Raw genomic sequence first — 23,345 nt, 5'->3', positions numbered from 1 at the left:
ATTCAGTGAGAAATACAGTAAATAGGCCAGAATTAAGACAGCAGTCTTTAACATTGGCAAATCCAATTAATAGTATCTTTTTCCTATTTATCTGTGCTAAGCTCAAACCTAGAGCCAAACTGTAAGTCATCCTGTCTTACGGTCTTCCATTATCAGGATAAGTATAACTAAATGACAAAACTATTTTTTATTTATAATCTGTTCCTTATAAATATATTGATACTGGGCTAAGAACTGGTTGAAGGCCAATAACTCTGCTAATACAAAGACCAGCAAAGAACATGCAAAATATTCATGTGTATGAAGTGGCAGGGAAATAATCTAGGCTGCTTGCCTTATATCTGTAATGGTATCTATACGTACCCTAATGCGTATGCATTATAACTATATGCATAATTCTCATTCATTATCTTAATGTTATTTCCAGAGCACCTACATCAAAAGGCAAGTCAATGTGAAGTTTTCAAGAATGTAATTTAAACTGAAACTCAGGCGAACAGCAAGTCCAAAATAAAATGAACAGACCATTTGGAGGCAGTATTTCATCTTATAAGTATCACAGCATTGTATTCAGTATATGAAACATTTATAAATCTTGAAGGTCAATCTGATAATGTAAATATTAATAATACATAAGGAAGTGAATATATGCAGTAATTTACAGCAATGCTTCTTCATTCTTAATAGTCTGGAGACATAAAGACTTGCAATATTTCAGGAGGATTTACCTGCTTTGTGAGATGCAATAAGCTCAAGAAGTTGGTGTCCTTCCTCCTCCACAGCTTCCTTGAGAGCACAATGACTGTCTACATTCAACTTAAAACTCTGCAAGGAAAAATATGAGCATCAAACCCTGGCAAGGCAGTTATACATAAAACATCCATATAAAATTATTTGCTACATTTTATCAAGAACCACACAGACCAATTTACCCAATAGACAAACTAATTTGCAATACTAAAAGCTATTGATATTTGGGATCTGGGCTCAAAATGTTTCCATTAGATTAGCTAAGTGCATCTGTTTGGAAACAGCTGACAAATCTAGAAATTCATTAGGTTTTTATGAAAAGTCACATCCCGTAGGCTACATCAAGAGTAGCAGTGTTCTATAAAATATACTGAACTTCTACTAGCACATATGAGCTCTTTTCTTCGTTTTTTAGAAACGTTAGTGAAAGCACTATTTATGAAACCATAAAAAATTGGAAGCATAAAATATATTACCCTTATGTACACATATATAAATCCATTAATACAGTAGGGTTTGGTTCAACTCTGTCTCTCAGATATCGCACAACAAAGAATATACTGGCAGATTCAGGTGCTGCACTGAGGAGTTAAATGTCTTTCAGATCTTTGCTTTTTAAAAGTTTTTTCCCTAAAATATGACACTCATTTATAAATGAATACCTCAAGCACAAGCAGGGCATTTTTCACTCATGATAGTTATCCAAAAGACAAAAACTCTTATCATGGTTGAAATCTAACTCAGAGCCATTTCTTTCAGGATGCCTTCCCTAATGCTTTATGTGGAATTAATCACTCCCTCCTCGATGCTCCTTATGTCTTCTTCTATTTTAAAATTTTTCATACTATATGCTGCTTTATTACTATCCTTGACTACCAAATCATAAGTAATTTGAAAAATTTCCAGTTTTACATTTATCTCCAATTCGTGTCACATACAAGTTGTTCGATAGAAATTTTCGTGGATATCTGATGAACTTGATCAATAACACTCTGAAGAGGAAGGCTTCCATTTAAATATCTCAAGAAACATAGATGGCTTTCCAAAGATTTTTTCCATCTCTGGAATCTCATAAGGCATTCCAACCACAGGAGGTCTAGTGGAAAATAATCACAGTAACCAATCTATTGAACCAGTGGTTAATTTGGGGGTTGAAAATTCATTCCTTGACTTGACCAATTGGAACAAACATAGACTTTGAAGTACTGCGTGGCCAAATTTTGGCTTCTCCTTCTCCAAAATATATATGTTTTGCTCTCACTAAACATTTATTGAGAAGGTATGCACTGCACTGTACTTGGTATGAAGAATATTTGATAGAAGTTTGAAATGATACAGTTTCAGGTAGAATATACTTTTGGATTAAAGAGGTAAATAAATCATAAATTGTGAAATCATGTATTCATTTTTTTAATTCACTTAGAAACCATGGACTGTGCCCATTCTATACACTGTGCTGGGCAACAGAGATTTGGGGAGTATAAAGCATGGCCTCTGGCACCAACAGGCAACTGAACATGTTACTAGGAGAAAGCAGTATAGCCTGAGTCATCCTGGGTGGTCAGTGATGAGTCTAAACTCTCCTTTTCTTAGCAGAGAAAATGGATCTTTTTAAAGCTCAGAAGACTGAAACAATGATCAAAAGAACCTAGAAATGAAGGAGAGAGAGATGTGCAGATGAAGCCTTGAATTATAAAGATAAGAATTATATGCTATTATAATTATAAGCCATTATTAAAAAATGACTCCAGAATGATGAATCACTTCATCTGACTAGAGGCATAAGATACAATAAAGTTTCAGCAGCCAATATAACAGAAAGTGACAAGATCAGGTTTCCCCAAGGCTGTTCACCATTTCTTGTACTGTCCTATTTTAGTTACAGGTATTTGGTTGAATAAAATAAAATATGGAAATGTATGGGAAGCTTCATGCTTCTGATCAATCCAAACTATGTATTACCTATGAAAAATTAAGTGTTTGTTATTTTATAGTCAAAACACGGCTACACTTACTTTTTGCCACTGCCACAGAAATCCTCAACTCTGGAGCAATACCACGCAGAATGAGATATATGTGTGTTTTAGGAAGCAGAGACAGGGTAAAGATAACACCTAAGATCAACCCAAGACCACAAATTTAGGAAGAAATTTATTCTAGAAATCTCCTCATAACTGTACATTTAGCCTAGGGCTCTCTTTGAGTCACTGTTTACTTACAATAGACTTGTTTTGAATAGCTGGTAATCATGAGCTTCCAAAGAGGTGCATGAGGCCTATGTCTCAGAGCAAATGGGAATCTAAGGAACTATAAGTAGGTTGAGTAATTTGATATAATTGAAGCCAAGAGTACAGAATAGATGCAGCTGGAACTGGCTCTGCTTCAAGATGACATGGAAGCATTTGATTAGGAAATTGGAAAAGATGAGGTATTCATTATTACGAAAAAGATAATCTGATAAGCTTGATACTGTAGAAAAGAACCATTTAACATAACTATTACCCAAATGGTACAATATTGCTTGATTTTCAGGTGCACCCATTAACCATTAATAATATCAACTAAGGAATTCACAATGAACCTCTGAGAAGGCAGACTAGCAGGCATATTAACAAAATAGCCAATGAAATTTCTGGCTGCTAAAGGATTCTATAATAAGCTCTCTCCATTTTGCCCCCACCTTTCCCAAGGGAAAGAAGCTTAGATGAAAGGGTTTTATTTTTTTGTTACTGTTCTCTCCTTAAACTTGATACTTGAACATACTTCCATTCTTCAGCAATGCCCTATAGTGTACAGTCCCTCTGCAATATCCATAGCACTCCCTGAAAATGCAGAGCATTCTCTGGAGAACAAATTTATGACTGGAACATTGCCGTAGGCAGGTACAATGGTCCCAGGGCACTGATTATATGAAATTCCATAAATATGAGTAATCTGGGTCCTGGATGACACCTGATCTTTTTTTAGCATCTTTAAAGCAGCATGTAGCTGAATGACTAGAAGAAAATAACTAAGGAAATAGAAAACCAATGACTGAAACAAGCACGGGATTATCAAAGATTCGTCAATGGGCATTTCTATAACTATAACCACTAGCATCACCAGCTTGTATATATCTGGATGTACTACTTATTAGCAGGACCAAATCTGAGTATTTCCACTGACTGTACTTTGGTCATGATCAGACTTGCAAAGCAGATAAAATAATACATCTAATCCTTTCCACTCATATTTCTGAATAGCCCAGTTTGATAGTCATGTGTACATAAAATCAAGGAAACACATGCCTTGATGGAAAGAGATATCCTTGTACAAGAAAAAGTAGGAAAGATCATAAGCACATTCAAAGGCTCAAATGTTCAGAGTGGTTCAATCTTGCAGTATCAAATCATGAACACAGACTCAATCACCTGATGGAAATACTGTTCGTTTCTGCCAGGTCCACTGAGTTCCATGAGTCTTGTGATATTTGTGAACAAGCAGAAAGGCCAAAAAGAGTTTAGAGGCTTTTCTGGCCTAATTTTTGTTGTTGTTGTTTTTGTTGTTTTAATAAGGCATAAATTCATAAAGTAAATATTTATTGAGCAGTCTTTGTCAAGCCTATAGATACAAAAGTTAAAATATAAAATCCTTGTCCTCAAAGAGCTTATATTCTATTGTGTAAAGGAGAAAAGAAAACAAGTAGCTTTATAAGACCCAGCATATAACAAATATGTAATTAGGGTTTAGTGTATAATAGAGTGGTGGAGCCTTAAGCAAATTAAACAGTGACATGCCTTGCCCTATTTAAGTATCATGCTGGCCAAGCAAAAACAAGGCTAAATTAGCTGTGTGCGGTGGCACACACCTATAGCCCTGGCTACTCAGGAAACTGAGGTGGGAAGACTGCTTGAGCCCAGGAGTTCAAGGTTGCAGTGAGCTATGATCATACCACTGCACTCCAGCCTGGGCAATAGAGCAGGACTCTTCCTCTAAAACATAATGAAATAAAATGCAAACAAGATAGAGAGTTATATTCTGTATAAGTACTGGATACGGGTTGTGGGAGCCCATGCTGGGATCCAGGTTCAGCAGAGTGTAACAGGGAGCTTGTAGAGAAGGAAATTATTTGTACATGGGTCTGAAGATATTCCCATACTCCAACACGAAGCAGGGAGCCACAAACAGCTCAGTGTGGCTGGTGCAGGGGGCAAGCAGGAGAGACAGCAGCTATGGCTACACAGGACTTGACCCCAAGAACCATGAGAGAGTCAGGGAAGAATATGCCAGTGACATGGGAGAGTGGCATGTGCAAATCTGTGATCTAGAAATCTTTCTAGCTGTTGCAAATAGTGATGATTTTAAAAGGGCAGACTGGAGACGAGGAAGCCATTTAGGAAGCTGCTGTGGTAATACAGGCCAGATGTTTCTGCATGCTCATATTTTTTTTTAATTAAAAAAGGTATGTTTTTCCTTCTAAATGAATAGAAGGAAAAATCGAGAAAATCTTCTGTCTTTTTAAGTTTTTCTCAGTGCGTGAGAGAAGCATGTGCCAGAATTTAGTTCTTTGGCTGTTCTGATGATAAATACCAGAGGTTATTAGTCAGGAGTCTCCAAATGTGAAAGACATATTGAACTGATGAACTTTTACTCCCACTGTCATTTTAAAGAGATGGTATATATGCTGATGAATAAGACACTTGATGACACTTTTTCTTCACACAAAAGATTTTTACTACCCTAAGAAAATGAAAACTTGTCTTTTTACAAGGGCAGGAGGAAGAATGTGTGTTCAATCAGAAAAGCCAAGGCTGAAAAGTCACCTGCTATCTGCCTCAGGCCATCTCTGCCCAGGCTCCACTCTGAGCTGTTGCCAGAACCAGTCTCCATGCTCAGAGGGGCTCCTGGGGAAAAGAAAGCCATGATCCCCCATGTTGTTTCTCTTCTCCCCTCCACAGTGCCATGCACAGAGGATGAGCAGATGTACTAGTCTTCAAAATATATCTTTAAAATGCCATATATGCCAAGAATTGGAAGATCTATATGAGTAAACATTTAAGAACCTTCTAAATTTTGATAAGACATTAGATAGCCATCAAAATGAAGACTACACAATCACATGAAAAATATATGGAAATTTTACAAAGAAAAATGAAGATTCAAAATTATATCTACAATAAAATTACATGTATGTAAGTAAATAGTCTCCGTACATAGAAAAAGACTGCAAAGAAACACAACCAAATGTTAACATAATTTGTACAGGGTTAGACTTGGAGTTACCATGGTCTGATCTTATGGAACGAGTTCTAGGTGCTTTAGTTTCCTAAAATATAAAATGAAAAGAATACTATCTAACTCCTAGGTTGTTGTAAGAATTAGAGACCATGAATATAAAGCAATGAAACAGTGAGAATTAGAGATAATAAATATAAAGCATTAAAGCAGTGCCAGGAAACGAGTGAGGCTAAAAAATCATGATGGATTTTAAAATTTGTTTTCTCTACTTTCCAAATATTGTATGTAATAGACGGTACTTTGTGACATTTCCAGGTGATAAGTGTCCTTTATTGTTGAGGCCCTCTGAATTCCTGAAAGGAAGATGCCAGGCTTCCTTTGCTGTTGTGCTTCTACCCAGGACCCCCCAAAACATATATGCTGCTGTATGAGACATGAGGAAGAGCAAGCCCAGACTGAGAAGCCAGTGACTGGGTTTCCTTTCACCTCAAGTGTGTGCTTTTGGATGAGTCATTTAACCCATCAGGGCTTCCATTTCCTTATTTATCATCCAGGCATTTGGACTTAATCTTTTCCAACCCTTGAATACTTCAGTTTTATCTTCTCTAAGCCAGGCAGTTAAGCATAGGCAGCTTGGGAGAATTTTTATTTATTTTAAATCAGAGAATTTTCAGAAGGGAAGAATCCCAAAGGCTATCTAACCACTCATCTACCCAAGGGCAGCTCTGTCTTTCAACCGTCCCAGGCAGATGTGTCCATTCTATTTTTAACCATCTCAAGGGAAGTCTATTCTAACATGTCATTCTGAGTCCACAACATTTCTTCTCAGGAATTTAAGAGCTCTGTGAAGAGCAGGGTGAGCTTCCCACTGCTTCAGATTCTTTTGCCAAGTCATCCCTCCAGTGTATGGGTTGGAAAGCAGAAGCACTGTGAGAATATTCCAACAAAGTCCACATATCCAATCAATCAGCAAGCCCTGACCATTTATTTTCTCTTCTTCACCTCTCCACATTGACTAACATTGCCTTAGATTCAGGATTTCATCATCATCCCTTGTCGGGTTAACTCAAGTCCCAGACATCAAAACTAGACTTATTCCTTATTTGTTGCATGCCTATGAAGGTTCAGGCACTGTCTTAAGCTTGAAGAATATGGCTATAAACAAGACAGACATGGTCCCTGCCCTAACAGAGCTCACAGTGGTGAGTGTGTGTCAGAGGGAAGGGGTGGGGGGGGACGACACTATATAAACAAGGAATTGCAGTCAGCTGTGTCAAGGGAGTTATGACATGATGTGAAACAGCACTATTGACAAGCAAGGGCTCTGGAGCAGGACAGCCTGGGTTCAAATCCTGGCTCCTGCTTCACCCACTGTGTAGCTTTGGCCAACCTCTGTGTACTCAGTTTCTTCAACTATAAATGAGGGGAAATGTTAATGCCTACTTCATGGGGTTGCTGTGAGGATGAAATGCCTTGATACATGTGCAACAAGGCCTGGTGTATTGCAGTAATGCAAATGGTTTTATTATAAAATGACCTTGCTACAAAACAACTCTGATGAAGATCCTCTTCCTCTTAAGACTATACAATGGCTTGCCATTAGATAGGGTACAGAATAAGATCCAGGCCCCAAGCATGACCTACAGGTCCCTCTGAGATCCCAGCCAACTCAACTTCACAGGCCCCGTATCTGCCTTGAAATGTGCCTGGATTGCTTAAAGTTTCCAGCTCACACCAGCTGTGTTGCTTCTCCAAGATTCTATTCTTTCTGGCACTTCTGCCTGGCAAACTCTTTCCCTTGAAAAGCCCGGCACAGCCTTTAAGATCCATGTCAGGTATGACCTTCTCTAGCAAGCTCTCTGACCACCTTCCACCCAACTGGTTTCTCTACCCTTGGCACCCATAGTACTTATACAGAGCTCAAACCTTCACTTACTATATTGTAGTAAAATTATTAATGTGTCTGCTTTGCATACATGAGTTCCTTGAGTTCCTTTTTTCATTCATTTTTAAATCCTCAGTGTCTAGGACAGTGCCTGGCACATAACACACAACCAACAAATGGTCAGGGGAATGAATGCATGTAGATTTGTACCAAAAACCTCCTATGTAGCTTTTAAACAGCTTGTGGCATTTTGGGAGATACTGGTATAATCACTCTTCACTTGGAAGTAGTTGATAAATGTCCCCAAATTTTACTCAGTGAACACCATGTAAATGAGCTGTCATGTTCCTTTGCTTACAAAATTACTTACCAATTACACTTAGATGCTCCCAGCGTAGTTGCCATATAAACTGTACCCTGGCTGAGATAGCCCAAATCATCAATTAACTTTGCCCTCTCATCATGTGGTACTTACCACGTAATTAAATGAATGGTCAGCCACTACCACAATTGTCTATTTCCCCAACAAAATGAAGTGGCTACATTTGTCATTGATTTGTCAGTTATGACAATCTGTAACATACCTCTAGGTATAATAACAGAAGCTTTTAAAAAAGGAACTCCGTACTCTTGAGAAAGAAGTTCCAAGTTTTTGATCAAAAATATAAGCATTATAAAATCTTTGTTTTCCTTCTGAAAAAAAAAAAAACTGAGATATGAAGACAAAAATCCTCTTTCTTCCTGAAACCTCAGACAATAAAAATATTTCCAAGAATTTGAAAGTGAATTTAGCTCTTCAAACAAGTTACAATTTATTTCAAACAAACAGTTGGGATTTTTTTTTTTTTGGTGCAAAGTAGGTGCATCTTACTGAGGCTGACATTCTCTTCTGATAGAATGGCTAATATGTTATGCAAGAATTAGATAGATGGAAGAGATCCTGGATGTTGATGGCGGCTCTGAGTGACAGAATTTTCATTTGCTTCTCTGGATGCCATCTCCACACCTGACACAGGTTATCACATTCACTTCCCAGCATGGTCACATTAGGCCAAATGGATTCCCAAACAGACTTTCTGTCTAAAGGGACCATTTGACTTCCAGAACACACTGCTTAGAGGCCCTGATTGAAAAGGAGGTTAATGCTGGCCCAAATATTTCTCTACCCCCTGAGGTGGAATAATTGATGTGCAGCAGCCCCTACAGATGTGGAGTCACAAGAGTGATGGATTGATATAAGCATATTATTCACACGTACATCTGCTAATATACAGGTCCCAGTGCAAACACCAGGACTTAAGAATATTATGTGGATTTAGGACAATCCCTGAAGGACTCCAGTTCCATTAAAAATTTGTTTGGCAGCCTGGGGCAGATCTATTCCAACTCCCACATGCTTCATGCATTTGAAAGGGGGAACCAAACCACTTTAAAAATAAATTAAATAAATTTTGTAATGTGAAGTCATTAACACCCTGTCTAGCCATACTATCTTCATATTTTGAAACAGTAACATTAACCTGTGAAATTTAAAAAAAAACTTTTAAATATCTGAGTTTACATTTTAATTTTCCTGTTTTTTTTCCCCCCCCTTTGGCCAAAAAAATAGCAATGTCTTCTGAAACAGAAGAAAACATTGCTATTTTTTCCCTCTATAGATGTTTTTCTTGTCACAAATATACCAGACAAAACCTAGAAAGCCCTGTGATTAGTCCATTTTGATTTGTAAGTCATAGAGAAAATAACTTGCAGACATGCTCAGTTATTGCTTGAAGATTTAGAACACTAGTTAGAATCTGTTGTCCACAGTGATTCTAACACTGCTTTTATAAATGCTCACTCATTCATTTAGCAGATATTTTTAATATCTATCATGCATGTCCAAGGCTAGGAGTTGTGGGAGAAACTAAAGAGACAAAAGCCATCCCTCAAGTAGGTGACAGCATCAAGAGAACAGCTGAGGGGAGGGTGGGCAAGGAGAATTTCAACTTTTCCAAGAACAACGAAGCTTCTCAAACCAAATGTTCTCAGGTCTCCAAGGAAGACATGCACAACTTCCCCCAGGTGATAAAAACATCCTCATCCTCACATAAAACATGTTTATTTCATCTTCACAACAACCTTATGGAAATAGATCAGGCATTTTTCCGGGTAATGTAAAGATCTGGAACTTTAACTTAATGTTATTTGTATCAGGTGAATTATTTCAAGATTCCAAAATTCCATGTAATGCAGTGGAGAAGTAGGATGAGCTTATGAATCTACACATGGAGAGAAATGGTAGGTGACCACACCCCAGCTCATGTGAGTCTGATCCATACACAGTGTCCCTCAGCCTGGTTATGGACCCTCATAGTGCAAGGCTTGTCTGTAAAATTTCTCTTCAGTATTACACTGCCCTAAATAGGAAGTACTTATTAAATGCAGTGCTTCCCTCGCATTCTAATTTAAAACAGTCGTTATTTCCTAAAAAGAAAAATAAAGTAATAAATTAGTAAAATGTCTGGGCACTAACATTTTCAAAACAATAATTGCTGGGTATCATGGACCAAGAGTCAGGCAGAAGTACATTCCCAGGTGCTTTAAATAGTGCAGGAATTCTATTTAACTGAAAAGGGAAGACAACATTATTTGTCTCCTAGATGCACAAAATTAGAGTTACTTAAGTAAAGGAATATAGTCCAAGACTTTTGTACGTCCAAAATGAGCCTCCTACCTTACCGTTCCCACATGCCAACCTCAAAATGCCTGTTTGCTAAAATCTCTGAAAGACCTGTGTCACCAAACGAAGAAACTCAAGGCTGGGAGTTGAATGGTATTTCAAGTCCCCCAAAGAGAACCAATGTTGCCACTTCCCACTGAACTCTCTGCGACTACCCTTAAACTGGTGGGAATCAAGGGGGACAAGCAAATGGGACTTCAAAGCCCCTGTAAGGCCACCAGCCTGCTCATCAAGGCAGAGGGAGGTGGGGCAGGCCAGCCAAACTCCCACAGCTCATGCTTTTGAAGCTTGACCCACTGCTCCTATTAGCTGAGAGCAGCACAGCCAAATGTCAGCTGCTGGTCTTGTGAAGCTTAACTTGCTGGGGCCATAGCTGCCTATGGAGAGGCTGGGAGAGATGGGCACCAGGAAGTGAGAAAAAGAAAATCCTGTCATCTCTTAACTTCAAGCAATGAAAAATGGAGCAGAGGTAGAGACAGGAGGGCAAGCAAGAGAAACAGCTGCCAAGTATTTGGGGAAATTTTATTGTATGACTAAAAACTCTGTAAGAAGTATACTGGATTTTCCATCATTCTCAGCAAACTGACACAAGAACAGAAAATCAAACACTGCACGTTCTTACTCATAGGTGGGTGTTGAACAATGAGAACACATGGACACAGGGAGGGGAGCATCACACACTGGGGTCCGTTGGAGGGGAATAGAGGAGGGACAGCAAGGGGTAAGGAGGTTGGGGAAGGATAACATGGGGAGAAATGCCAGATATAGGTGACAGGGGGATGGAGGCAGCAAACCACATTGCCATGTATGTACCTATGCAACAATCCTGCATGTTCTGCACACGTACCCCAGAACCTAAAGTGTATACTGGTTTTTCTTATGAGACAAATGAAAGCTATTTAATCAGAAATATAATATAACATGAAGATCTAAAGAAATACAGATGATAAATACATGTATATATATTTTTGATAATGTTAGCTAGACACTTTATAATTAAATTTAATCTGTTTTTATACGTATTTAGTATGATGACACAATAAGGACACATTTTCAAACCCTTCCTGGATACCAAGACTGTAAGCACTGTCTGGAGGAATTTGGTGCTCCTGTGCCACCATGTGGCAGACACCTAAAATTGCAGGCACCAATCTTAAAAGGAACAACAAAGTTCAGGATTGTGTTTTAAAAGTCTACTGCTATAAACATGGCCTGAAAACTTATACACATACAAACCCCACTCATTTTTTAGGACCTAGAGAAAGGCTCTCCCTGGAGTGTGACAGACTTATTACATAGAGTCTCTGAGTTGCTGTTGTAGGCAGACACTAAAGGGACAAGGAGGAGACTCTCAACTGATACTAAAATAAAGTTCATTGAGTATTATTTGCAAAAGCATAAATAAGAAGGCAGTTTAAATGCCCATCATCATATAAATGATTAAATAAATTATGGCATAGCCACAAAAAATATTAAGGAGCTGCTAAAATGTGCAATAGATCTTCATATACTGATAGAAGTATGTCTATGATATATCTAGATACAAAAAGCAAGTTGTTGAACAGCTTGTATAATATGAATTAAACAATCTTTAAAGTATATGCATTTTTCAATAAAAAGGTTCAAAAATATATAGAACTATTTACATTTGTTACCGAAGGGAAGATAAGACTTTTTACTTTTAATTTTATGCTGTTTAACACAATTTGAAATTTTTTTCAGTGAGTATAATTTAATGTTTTATTAGCCTGGCCCTCCATGTCTGCCTAACCCTTGATTCGATTCCTCAAACTGCTTTTAGAACAGAACCCCAGAACACTTTTTAAAAATTTCCCTTTCACAGAAAAAAGACTAATTTTCTCAATATAAAAATCCTGAAGCAAAAAAACAATGGCCAACAGAAAAACAGGCTAAGAATATGAGAAGATAGTTCTCAAAAAGGAAATACAGATGACTCCTAAAAACATGGAGAGATATTCAATGCCACTTAAAATACAAGAAATACAAACTGAACTACAGTAAGATGCCATCTTTATCGGAGGGACGAAGTTCAACAAATGTGATAACATACTCTGATAGCAAGAATAGGCAGAAAGAGGCATTCTCATGCATTATTGAGTATAAACTGGTAAAATCTCTATGCAGGACAGTTTGGTAATACATTAAAATTTTAAATGTGCTTAACCTTGATCCAGAAATATTGTATGCAAGGTATTTATTCTAAGGATATATTTGTATTATCCAACATGATGAATTTCCAAGAATATTCATTAAAATATCAATTATAATAGAAAAAGACTGTGAACAAATAAAATTTCCATCACAAAGAACTGGTTATATAAATTATGGTTTATTTATAAGTGGAATACTGTGCAGCCATCCAAAAGGATGAAGTAGTTCTATTGATTTTGAATTACTACTAATAGAAACTACAGGAACAAAGTTAAATACATAGATAGATTTGTGTCTTTTGAGACAGTCCTGCTCAGTCGCCCAGGCTGGAGGGCAGTGACACAATCTCAGCTCACTGCAACCTCTGCCTCCTAGGTTCAAGAAATTTTCATGCCTCAGCCTCCTGATTAGCTGGGATTACAGATATACACCACTACACCTGGCTAATTTTTGTGTTTTGAGTGGAGACGAGGTTTCACCATATGGGCCAGGTTAGTCTCAAACTCCTGGCCTCACATAATTTATCTGCCTGCCTTGGCTTCCCAAATCCTGCTGGGATTACAGGCATTAGCCACCTCCCTCTGCCTGTTTTTAAATACCTGAAATAAATCGGAAATGATATAAAGAAATAAGGAACATTGGTTGCCTCAAAGGAGGAGAACTAATGGGAACATGAGTAAAAGGGGGATTTACTGTTGACTTTAACTTTTTACTGCCTTTAATCTTTTAATTTAAACACAATTCACAAAATTAATAAAAGCTTGCCCATACCAGCATATCCTTCAAATACTATACCTAAATCCATTTTCCTTCACGCACAGAGTTGTTCTATCAACTAAGCCATGAACCTCATCCAATTAATCTATGCAAGCTGACCCTACTCCCATCAAATTTATGGTTGATTAATGTTATTCTCCTGTTTTAAAAAAAAAAAACCAAAACTTACAAAACCTTCAATGAGTCCCCATTGCCCTCAGAGAAAAGTTTAATCTATTAAAAAGACATTCAACCTCCATTACCACCCAACCCCAACCTGTGAGACTCCAACCCAGTCTCAGCTACACCACATAGCTCACCATACCTCTCTTACCAGGTTTATAAAGTTTGCTCCCATATCACCTCCTCCCTTCCCTAACAAAATTACATGTGGCCTTTGAGGTCTATGTCAAATTACCTCTTTGAATGTTCCCTACCTCCAGAAAGAACCAATAAAAATGTTCTCTGTACTCCTAAGAATACTTTGCTTATCCTACAAGAATTTTGATCCTACTGATCAAAATCGTTAGTCATTTATGGGTCTATAGATGACTACATATAATCTATTATTGTCTCTTTTAGACTGAAAATCCCTGAAAGAAAGCAACCAAGCTCATTCCTCGTGTATTCCTAGCACCTAAATAACCACCTGGCACTCACACTCACAGTTGTGTTATATATTTAGTTCACAGTCACCATTTTCCCCCATATTCCTCATTTATCAAATTGAATTAAGAATCTTGTTTCTCCATGGCTATTTCAATGTGGTTGGTTAATGTGTGTCCAAAATAACATGGTGCTGCTATCTATGCAACTATATTTCCTAAGTTTAAGCCAGCCCTTTGTGGTTGATTGATTATTTTTCCTAAATCTTGCACAGCTGTCTGGTATTGGTTTGATATTACTTATTCCTACTGAATATGCTGATTGGTTCCACATAAAGAAAGTGCTGCTTTGTCTTCCTGTGGATGACTACATTTAATGAATTAGGTATGCATAACAACTTGAGAGATCGCAGTTACTGTTTCAGGAGCAAATAGAGGGGGAAAGTGCTGACCTGCTCTGCTGCTTTACTCTTAGGCATTCTAATTCTAAAGATACTGTATATAAAATCTCTTAATGGGAGGGGGGAAGTAGTTACCCAAGGACTATTTATGATAGTTATTTAGTATGCTTCTATTATGCTTCTACTCAAATATAGCTTTTGGTAACTATGTTTAGTTAGGCAGCAAAAAAAAAAAAAAAAAAAAAAATGGGGAAAACGGCTTACATGTCCATCAACAGGTGAATGGATAGAACAACTTGTGGTATATCCATACAATGGACTACTTCTCAGCAATACAAAGGAATGAATAAGTAATACACACAACATAACATATCCCAAAATAAGTATGCTGAATGAAAGAAGACAAACTGAAAAAAAGTACGTATTGTTTTATTCAATTTATATACAATTCTAGGAAATGCAAACAAACCTAATAGTGTCATAACACAAATCAATGATTGCTTAGGGATGAAGGAGAGGCCAGGGGTAGGAGGAAAGAACTATAAAGTGTCATGAAGATCCTTTCGGGTGATAAGTACATTCACTCTCTTAATTGCAGGGATTGTTTCATGGGTGTATATAGTTGTCAGATTGTCAAAACTTATAAAATTGTATGCAGTAGTTCCCTTTATGCATGGTTTTGCTTTCTTCAGTTTCAGTTGCCTGTGGTTAACCATAGTCTGAAAATATAAATGCAAAGCTCCAGACATGAACATTTCATTAAGTTTTAAATTGCATGCCATTCTGAGTTGTGTAGTGAAATCTTGCACCACCCGCTATGTCCCACTCGGAACGTGAATCCCTCTGTACAGTGTCTCCATGCTGTATATGCTACCTGCCCATTAGTCACTTAGTAGTCATCTGGGTTACCAAATCAAAAACACAGAATACATGGGGTTTGGTACTATCTGAGGTTTTAGGCATCTACTGTGGGGCTTGGTACATAACCACCTTGAATAAGAGGCAACACTATACTTTAAAATGTGCCATTTCTTGTATGTCAATTATACCTCAATAAAGCTTTGTGGTTTTTGCTGTTGTTGTTTTGTTTTGTTTTGTGGTAGGAAGAAGACAGAGCTGAGAGAAGGGAGAGAGAAAAGTCTATCCAAGAACACACCTATACAATTCTATCTTAAAAATGGTTTTCAAAGAAGAGAGAATGTTCAATACTTGCAAAATACCTTTCCAGAATGACATTTTCCTGAAAATGTCATTTTCTAGGAAGATAGAAATTGTATTTTTGAAAGGAGCAGCCAGGTTGTGAGCAGATGATTAATTATCATGGAAAATCATTGATGTATCATCGCAATTTCACAGTGTTTCTTACAGTTAAAATAAAGCTCCTTCATATCTCTCATAAAGGTATTATAAAGCTTTAATTGATTGTGTTGGTGAAAACCCTTAGTTACCATCATGGAAAATAATTGAATTAAGTATCAAAATATGAACATACAACTTTTGGTATTATTTTTATATTTTTATTCATAATAAATATTGGAGGGTACCAGCTAGTCTAACACATTATTAACCCAAGACTTAGACCCTACAAGCTTGCACATCTGTTGATTTAACGTCAAATTATAAAATCCAGAGAGATGTTTAAAGAAACTTATGTAGCTACCTCTACTACTGGACAATCTTGCAGATATCACTTGCCTCCTCATTAAAAAGCAATAATGATTTATGCAGGGTTAACTAAGAAATATAAATCTCTAGGCTTACTCATATATTTTATGACAATACTGATCAGGAGGACAATATAGACTCATATGGAAACAGAAAAACTAAGAGTTTGCTTGAAAGATATTTGAGCCACAGGCTGTACCTAAAGTAACAGACAAAGCATGCAGTAGAACAGTGACTCTTGGTTGCGCTTTAAGAATATCGTTCAGTGGCAATTTACACACATTAGGTCTTCAGTAACTGTTAGAAATTATTATTCATTCTTTTGGAAGTGAAACATGAGACTGTAATGTAACATTCAGTAAACAGGTCTGGAGATCAAAGTCCCTCACTATTTGCAAAGCAGAAATAAGAAAGATGTTCCTGTGATAGCTCTATTCCAATCAGTATAATCAGACATGGGACAGTAGAGAAAACTCATCCAAGAAAGTGTTGACCATTAGGCAGAAACAAGACTACTCTTTAAGAAATAAAAGTCTTAAGTAGGACTCTCTACTGTGGATCTTTATACTGGTGACCCACAGCAAACTGGATAATGACTTCCACATTTTGGGATGAAAATGTCAGTATGAGTCAGGTACAGATACTGCAGTTCATTATGGTCACCTGTAAAAAGCTCTGCAGTTTGTGAGGTTAGAGAGAATACAGAAGGCACCAGTTACATGTGGCAATTTAAATTTAAACATGTCAATTAAAATTAAAAATTCATTTTCAGTTGCATTAGCCACATTTGAAATGCACAATAGATACATGTAGTTTGTGGCCCCCATATAGGACACAGCAATATAGAATATTCCATCATCACAAAAAACTCTAGTGAACTGCATTGGGCTAAAATGAGGTAGAGGCCAACCTAAGCATGCCAAGTAAGAAATCCTGTAATACCACTTTTGAGAAAGAGAGTGCTCATTTGGTTATAAAGGGGCCATATCATTCAACCTCCAAAGGGGAAAAGGAACCTTGGGTTCATACTCTCCTAACCTGGCTTTCAATAAATAATCTAGAGTTAAAGCGCTCTTTATGCCCTTGTGCCCTCTGGGACCTTAAAAACTAAATGTGTGTTTTCCATAAAATATTAAGTCAAGAGAAATTAAGACAGCACACTTAATGTGAAATAAAGTTCATATACTCCTGTTTAAACACAGATTAGAATTTCTGTCAGAACAATGCCAGTGAAAAGTTGACATTCTAATTAATACAATTTACATGATAAAGCAGTGAATATCTTTATCTTGCTATTATGAAATGCCCTCTTTAAAAAAAAATTGAAACTCTACTCAACAGGGAAATGAGTATTAAGGACAGTATGTAAAAACCCAAGTACAAGAGAGGTGGTTAGGGTCACTGGCATTTTTATACATCATCGACTCAGGTCTCTAAAAAACGGAAGCAACACATTCATCCTCTAAAATCACACAGTTTTGTCATTCTTTATCATCCCCAAGGCTATTTGCATGCAGCAGTAGGATTTTGACCCTGTTTTTCTCTTACAAAACATGCTTTTCTCCCTCTCCATCTCTCCCTTCGCTCTCTCTCACTTGACGTCACAGAGAACAACAGTTCTGGAAGCCTGCGAACTCGCATACATGTAGGACTCCCACATAATGTTTATCCAATCTGAATTCTGAGTGTGTATGAGGGGCAGAAAATCAACCCCACAGTTGGGTACCCAAGGATTCATGTTCATTGCCTTTGTCAATTTTATGCTATCAGTGAAAGGAATAAAGATGAGATCCTTAAAGCTTGAATTTTCATTTCCTGTGACACGTGCTTTTTCTTCATGCTTTATCACACTCCACTACTTGGTTTCTACCCCTTCATAATTGATATCGGCCATTTGAAGCATTCAGTAAAAACCTCATGAGGTTTACTGAATGTCCCCCAGTCTATAATTCTTGCTTTTAACATATTCAGACGCAAATTCATCTGAATGTTTTCCACTTCTCCTCCATGGTTTTCTCTATACACAGGGATGAGTGCAATGACAGTTGTATTAATTGTATGCTGAAAAACTCACATAGCAGCAAAAATGATGGAGATTATTTTAAATATTTTATTAAAATAACCCAGTATAGAACAGATAATGTAGACCCTCTTGATAATGAGAGGTTAATTAATTTTACGAGAATTCTAGAAAGCTTAGAATGGTCATCAAAATTATCTCTTTTATTTGTTTGCTTTTAAGAAAGAGAAAACCTTCAGTTGCCTTAGAAAACAAGGATCTAATAAAATTTTCTAAGGTATTTTTAAATAATTACTTACCCTTCCAGAAAAAGCTTTGAAAAGGTAGCTTGAAATAGAGAGGATTTAGATTTCACAGTATTACTTGAAATGCCTGTAAATTTTCAGCTTCTGTAACCCATTAAAACTTGGTTTCAAAGGCATATAGTAACCTTTGATAAATAAAATTGATATTCCTCATAAACAAACAAGCAGTACATTAAATCCTTTGATTACTGACAGCAAGAACAACATAATCTTGCCTACCAAATGTGTCTCCAGATACAGTTTAAGGCCATCCGTCTCTGCTTTAGGGCGAGTCCAATTCTCTGTAGTTTCCATGGCTTCATTTAACCATTGAATGAATTCATCCAGCTTGTTTACAAACCCCTTGTGAGAGGAAAGAAAAGGAGCAAAAAGGGGCAAGAAAGGCATGTTAGTTGGTTATTCTGTAAAAAGCCAATATTAAAAGTTCCAAACTTTATCCATGATGAGATTGATCCCACCACACTCTGATTCTAGTTTCATCTTTGCTGTGATGGGATTTCCACTATTCCTAGCCGTGAAGTCTATCAAAATGAGAAAGAAATTGTCAGTGCTTTCCTTTCAGCTTTTCTCTAGGATCAATTTTCTGAGGAATTTAGACTGGATTGTGGTGTGTCACTGTATTGGTGACCTCAAAACATCAAAACATTTCTGGTGTCTGACAACCATCCCCCTGACAAAAAACCAGGTTAGGTCTGCTAGGAATGCTCATTGGCCTTGGAGATAAAAGCATTCCTGTAAAGATGGTGTTCTTCATTCAGAAGTCTATGGTGTTCAGTTGCCATAGCTGAACTAGAAATAAATTTTAAAATTACATAAGTATTTAAAGGTCCTTGGACAAGTTCTGTCCACAGCCCAAACATCTGTGTCTGAGCCTGTGTGCTAAGAGGGAAGGAAGCATAGAAGAGTGAGACCAATGAACAAACATAAAACACTTGACTCCAGGTATGTACAGACATAAAGATATATTCTTGGCTAGGAAGCACAAATCACAATAATCTTGCAATTTTTCAAATAGTGGTTATTAAATTTTATTGGGCGTTTAAAAGAATACATCGGTAGAAACAGAAAATATTTCGAAAATATGAAAGCCCAGCTGCAAACCTAAGAGAAAGAAATGGGGCTGGGCTCCTGCTTTCCATGTCTGGGTGAACAGCACCACCTGGAGGTCATAAGGAGCAAGTGCAGGCTTCCACACATATTTAGGAATGGATTGAGATGTCATTTCCCTGTTAAACTTAACCCATTCTTCGGATTTGCCTTTTAAATAATCTTGATTAATATTTGTAATGTTTAACTGAGAATGTCCTGACACTGTAGTGGAAAGAGGTAAAACTACATATTCTTTATAATGCTTCTCACAAGCTAGGTTTTTGCCATTAAGATTTTTCCTAGATAACATTTTAAGATTCATAATCCTTTAATTCAAGCATTAGATTACCTCAAAAACATTATGAGAAAAAAGAAAATGGAATTGTGGATAATGGTAAACAAAAAGACAAATAACACCCAGGAACACAAATAGTCCCTTAGAAGGGGACAAGGCAGAGATGTGGGCATAGAGTCCCATAGAGTCAGATCACACTGTCCTGCCATGCTCTGGTGTGTTGTCAGCCTGTGTAGACAGAGCTCAGTCTAACATCCTACACAGTGGTATATCATATGGTTTCCCAGATTCATACATGCTTTCAAAAGCTTTTTCTATTGAAAAACTCTCTACTGTACCAAGTCTCCAAGGACAATCACACCCAGGGATACTTATCACAACCAGATTTCACAAATGCAAGATTTCTCACTTATGTTCTTTTGCAAATCTATCCCAATCAGTTAGATTTGATAAAACTAATGAGAAATATCATCTTAGAGACATCTTAATCACAAACTGAGACCTATACAATTTCAGTCGGCTGAGCTGGGAAGTATAACGTAGTTTAACATGCCTCCAATCCTAGACTCCAACTCTAAGCTGATTGATAATATCACTGAGGTTTCCACTGGTCATCACTCAGAAGATTTTATTCCAGGTGAGGCGAAAATATGTCCAACAGGGAAGGTTTCACGAATTTCATACAAGGTATTCCCTTACTAAATAAATTTTCTAGTGATCTGCCAAAATCAGCCTTTTTTTCCCCCCATATTGCAACTCTTTCTTTTCTTTCTTTCTTTTTTTTGAGACGGAGTTTCGCTCTTGTTACCCAGGCTGGAGTGCAATGGCGCGATCTCGGCTCACTGCAACCTCCGCCTCCTGGGTTCAGGCAATTCTCCTGCCTCAGCCTCCTGAGTAGCTGGGATTACAGGCACACGCCACCATGCCCAGCTAATTTTTTGATTTTTTAGTAGAGACGGGGTTTCACCATGTTGACCAGGATGGTCTCGATCTCTTGACCTCGTGATCCACCCGCCTTGGCCTCCCAAAGTGCTGGGATTACAGGCTTGAGCCACCGCGCCCAGCCTATTGCAACTCTTTCTAAATGCCAAGAATCCATGCAAAATCATTCATTTTTCCCCTTCTCTTATCTTTAGGGTATCAGTTTGTCTGTTCTTTCTCCTTTCTTGAATTTGCATAAATGAGAGTTACTTTGCTTTTCATTTCCCCCAACTACTTGACTCTTTTAAGGTAGAAGTTACACTTATTCAAGCTCAATCTTCTCAGTAGAGCGTCCCACCTGTTCAAAATATTATTCCCCAAGCTTGTTTGTCTAATAGACTACCTGGGGCTCAGAATATTGTACAAATTCATATCTGACTTGATGTTTACCATAGATTCCTTCAGATGTGTACAGTAAATCTGTGAGTAGAAGTAAGGGCAGAGTCTGTTAGAACTCTAGTCCTAAGGCCGGGCACGGTGGCTCAAGCCTGTAATCCCAGCACTTTGGGAGGCCGAGGCAGGTGGATCACGAGGTCAACAGATCGAGACCATCTTGGTCAACATGGTGAAACCCCGTCTCTACTAAAAATTACAAAAAAAAATTAGCTGGGCACGGTGGTGCGTGCCTGTAATCCCAGCTGCTCGGGAGGCTGAGGCAGGAGAATTGCCTGAACCCAGGAGGCGGAGATTGCGGTGAGCCGAGATCGCGCCATTGCACTCCAGCCTGGGTAACAAGAGCGAAACTCCGTCTCAAAAAAAAAAAAAAAAAAAAAAAGAACTCTAGTCCTAATTCTTGAACACTCTCATAATCAAAGTTTTGGTAAAAATTTAAGAGATCCTTTGCTGACCAAATGGACTTATAGAGATACTGTTTGTCCTCTGTGGATGCTAATCAGAAAACTAGAATATAGATGGTTTATAAATGGAAGATGAAAATAGTAGTTTATAGTACTTATAGCATTAAATAGTATTTACTATTGTATTTAGACTTGTGTTGTTATATCTGTATATGTAAATTGGTTTGGGGAAAAAATTAAGTCAAAAAGTACATTATTTAGGGAACAAGTAGTTAAATCCAAAAAGATAAATAGTGAAAGATGTTATTTGAAGTGTAACTAGTTATAAACTATTCATTATCTTCTTTCCCTTCAAAAACAAACAAAAATGACTTGTGTGTGTATGTGAATGCACTGTTGCTTCATTGTAAAAGGTTAGTCTTAGCCAAATAGTATTAAACAATATGTTAGGTGTCCTAACAGAACCATGATTATACAGTTAGCTGAAATCTGTGAGATGCAGATTAGATAAAACCCATTGGTCCTGGGTGAACATTTCTGGATGACACCTCTGTGTATCCCAGACAGATAGCAAAACTAAGCCATCTGATATAGGGGAAACAGGAGTCCTCTCACGGATTCTCTCTGGGTTTCTTCTGAATTATATCCCACCCTCACAACTTTTTATTTGTTGTACATTTCCTAACTCTTTACTTGCCAATACTAAAAAGTTTCATCACTCACAATAGAAACCTGAGAAATCCCAGTGTTCCCAACTTACAATAAAAGCTAAACATTCCTTCCCTTTAGGGAGATCTAGCTTTCTACCTCCCTTCCTGCTTGTAAGTGTAGCCTCAAGAATATAAATAGAAATCATGAAAGCAAGCAAAATTGGAGTCCACGCAATTCATGATACCTTTATCATCTGCTATTTTTCCACCTCACTCAGCCTCCTGTATCTGTGTACTCTCACCAGGTTTTTGTGTATAGTGGGCAGTGTACAGGTACTCTTCCCCCTATCATGAGATGTTCTTAGAAAGAGCAAGAAAGTGCCACTCTATATACAGACCATGTGGATGTGCAGGTATATTAGCATTTGAACACATACAACAAATATTTGATGTCTATTTTCAGAAGTTCTGCTGGCATCTTTGTGGTCTGAATGAAAGATAATAAGGCTAACACAGGAAAATGGATAAAAATATTTAAAAAATTATTTTGAAACACAGATCAAATCCTAATGCAACAAATATCAATCATTTATTCATTTATTTAACAGATATTTATTAAGTACCTTCTATGTGCAAAAAAGCACACTGCTAGACATCGTTGAAAGTATAAAGGTAAATATCATTGTGGCAGAAATTTCAGCAGAACATAAAGCATGTCTAAGCCCTGAGTTCAAGAAATTTTAAGAGTCAAAAAAGAATTTTACAATAAATAAAGAGTTGGGACACTCTCCTGGATATTGTGAAATTATGATATCTCTATCAGAATTCTGTTTGTATCCAAGTTTGCTCTCATTCTCAGTATTGGCCTATCTGCGTGTGTTTCTAATATTCCGAGTTCACACTCACTTCTCTGGAAAGCCAAAGAGGACTATGAAAATCAGATTTTCTTCATGACATAATCCAATGCCACCACTGCGCTACATAAAAAGTACATTTTATGCATATTGTACTCTCTGCTACAGGCCTAATTACAAA

At 37.4% G+C, this 23,345-nt stretch overlaps 1 protein-coding gene across 5 annotated transcripts in view; it reads right to left on the bottom strand.

Annotated features, from left to right (window-relative positions):
- The window catches only part of AKAP6 (A-kinase anchoring protein 6), a 549,073-nt gene that overhangs the window by 258,282 nt on the left and 267,446 nt on the right, over positions 1 to 23,345 (bottom strand). For all 5 annotated transcript variants that reach the window (XM_035260318.3, XM_054239865.2, XM_035260317.3 and 2 more), the window contains 2 exons: positions 18,718 to 18,840; positions 729 to 825 (listed from right to left, as the gene is read on the bottom strand). In XM_035260318.3, the coding sequence (XP_035116209.2) occupies positions 729 to 825; positions 18,718 to 18,840 (220 nt within the window). The remainder of the gene's footprint in view (positions 1 to 728; positions 826 to 18,717; positions 18,841 to 23,345) is intronic.

Source organism: Callithrix jacchus, chromosome 8, assembly GCF_049354715.1.
Source record: "Callithrix jacchus isolate 240 chromosome 8, calJac240_pri, whole genome shotgun sequence".
Lineage (NCBI taxonomy): Eukaryota > Metazoa > Chordata > Mammalia > Primates > Cebidae > Callithrix > Callithrix jacchus.
Note: the sequence above shows the minus strand (reverse complement) of the source record. Positions and strands in the feature narration are given on the sequence as shown.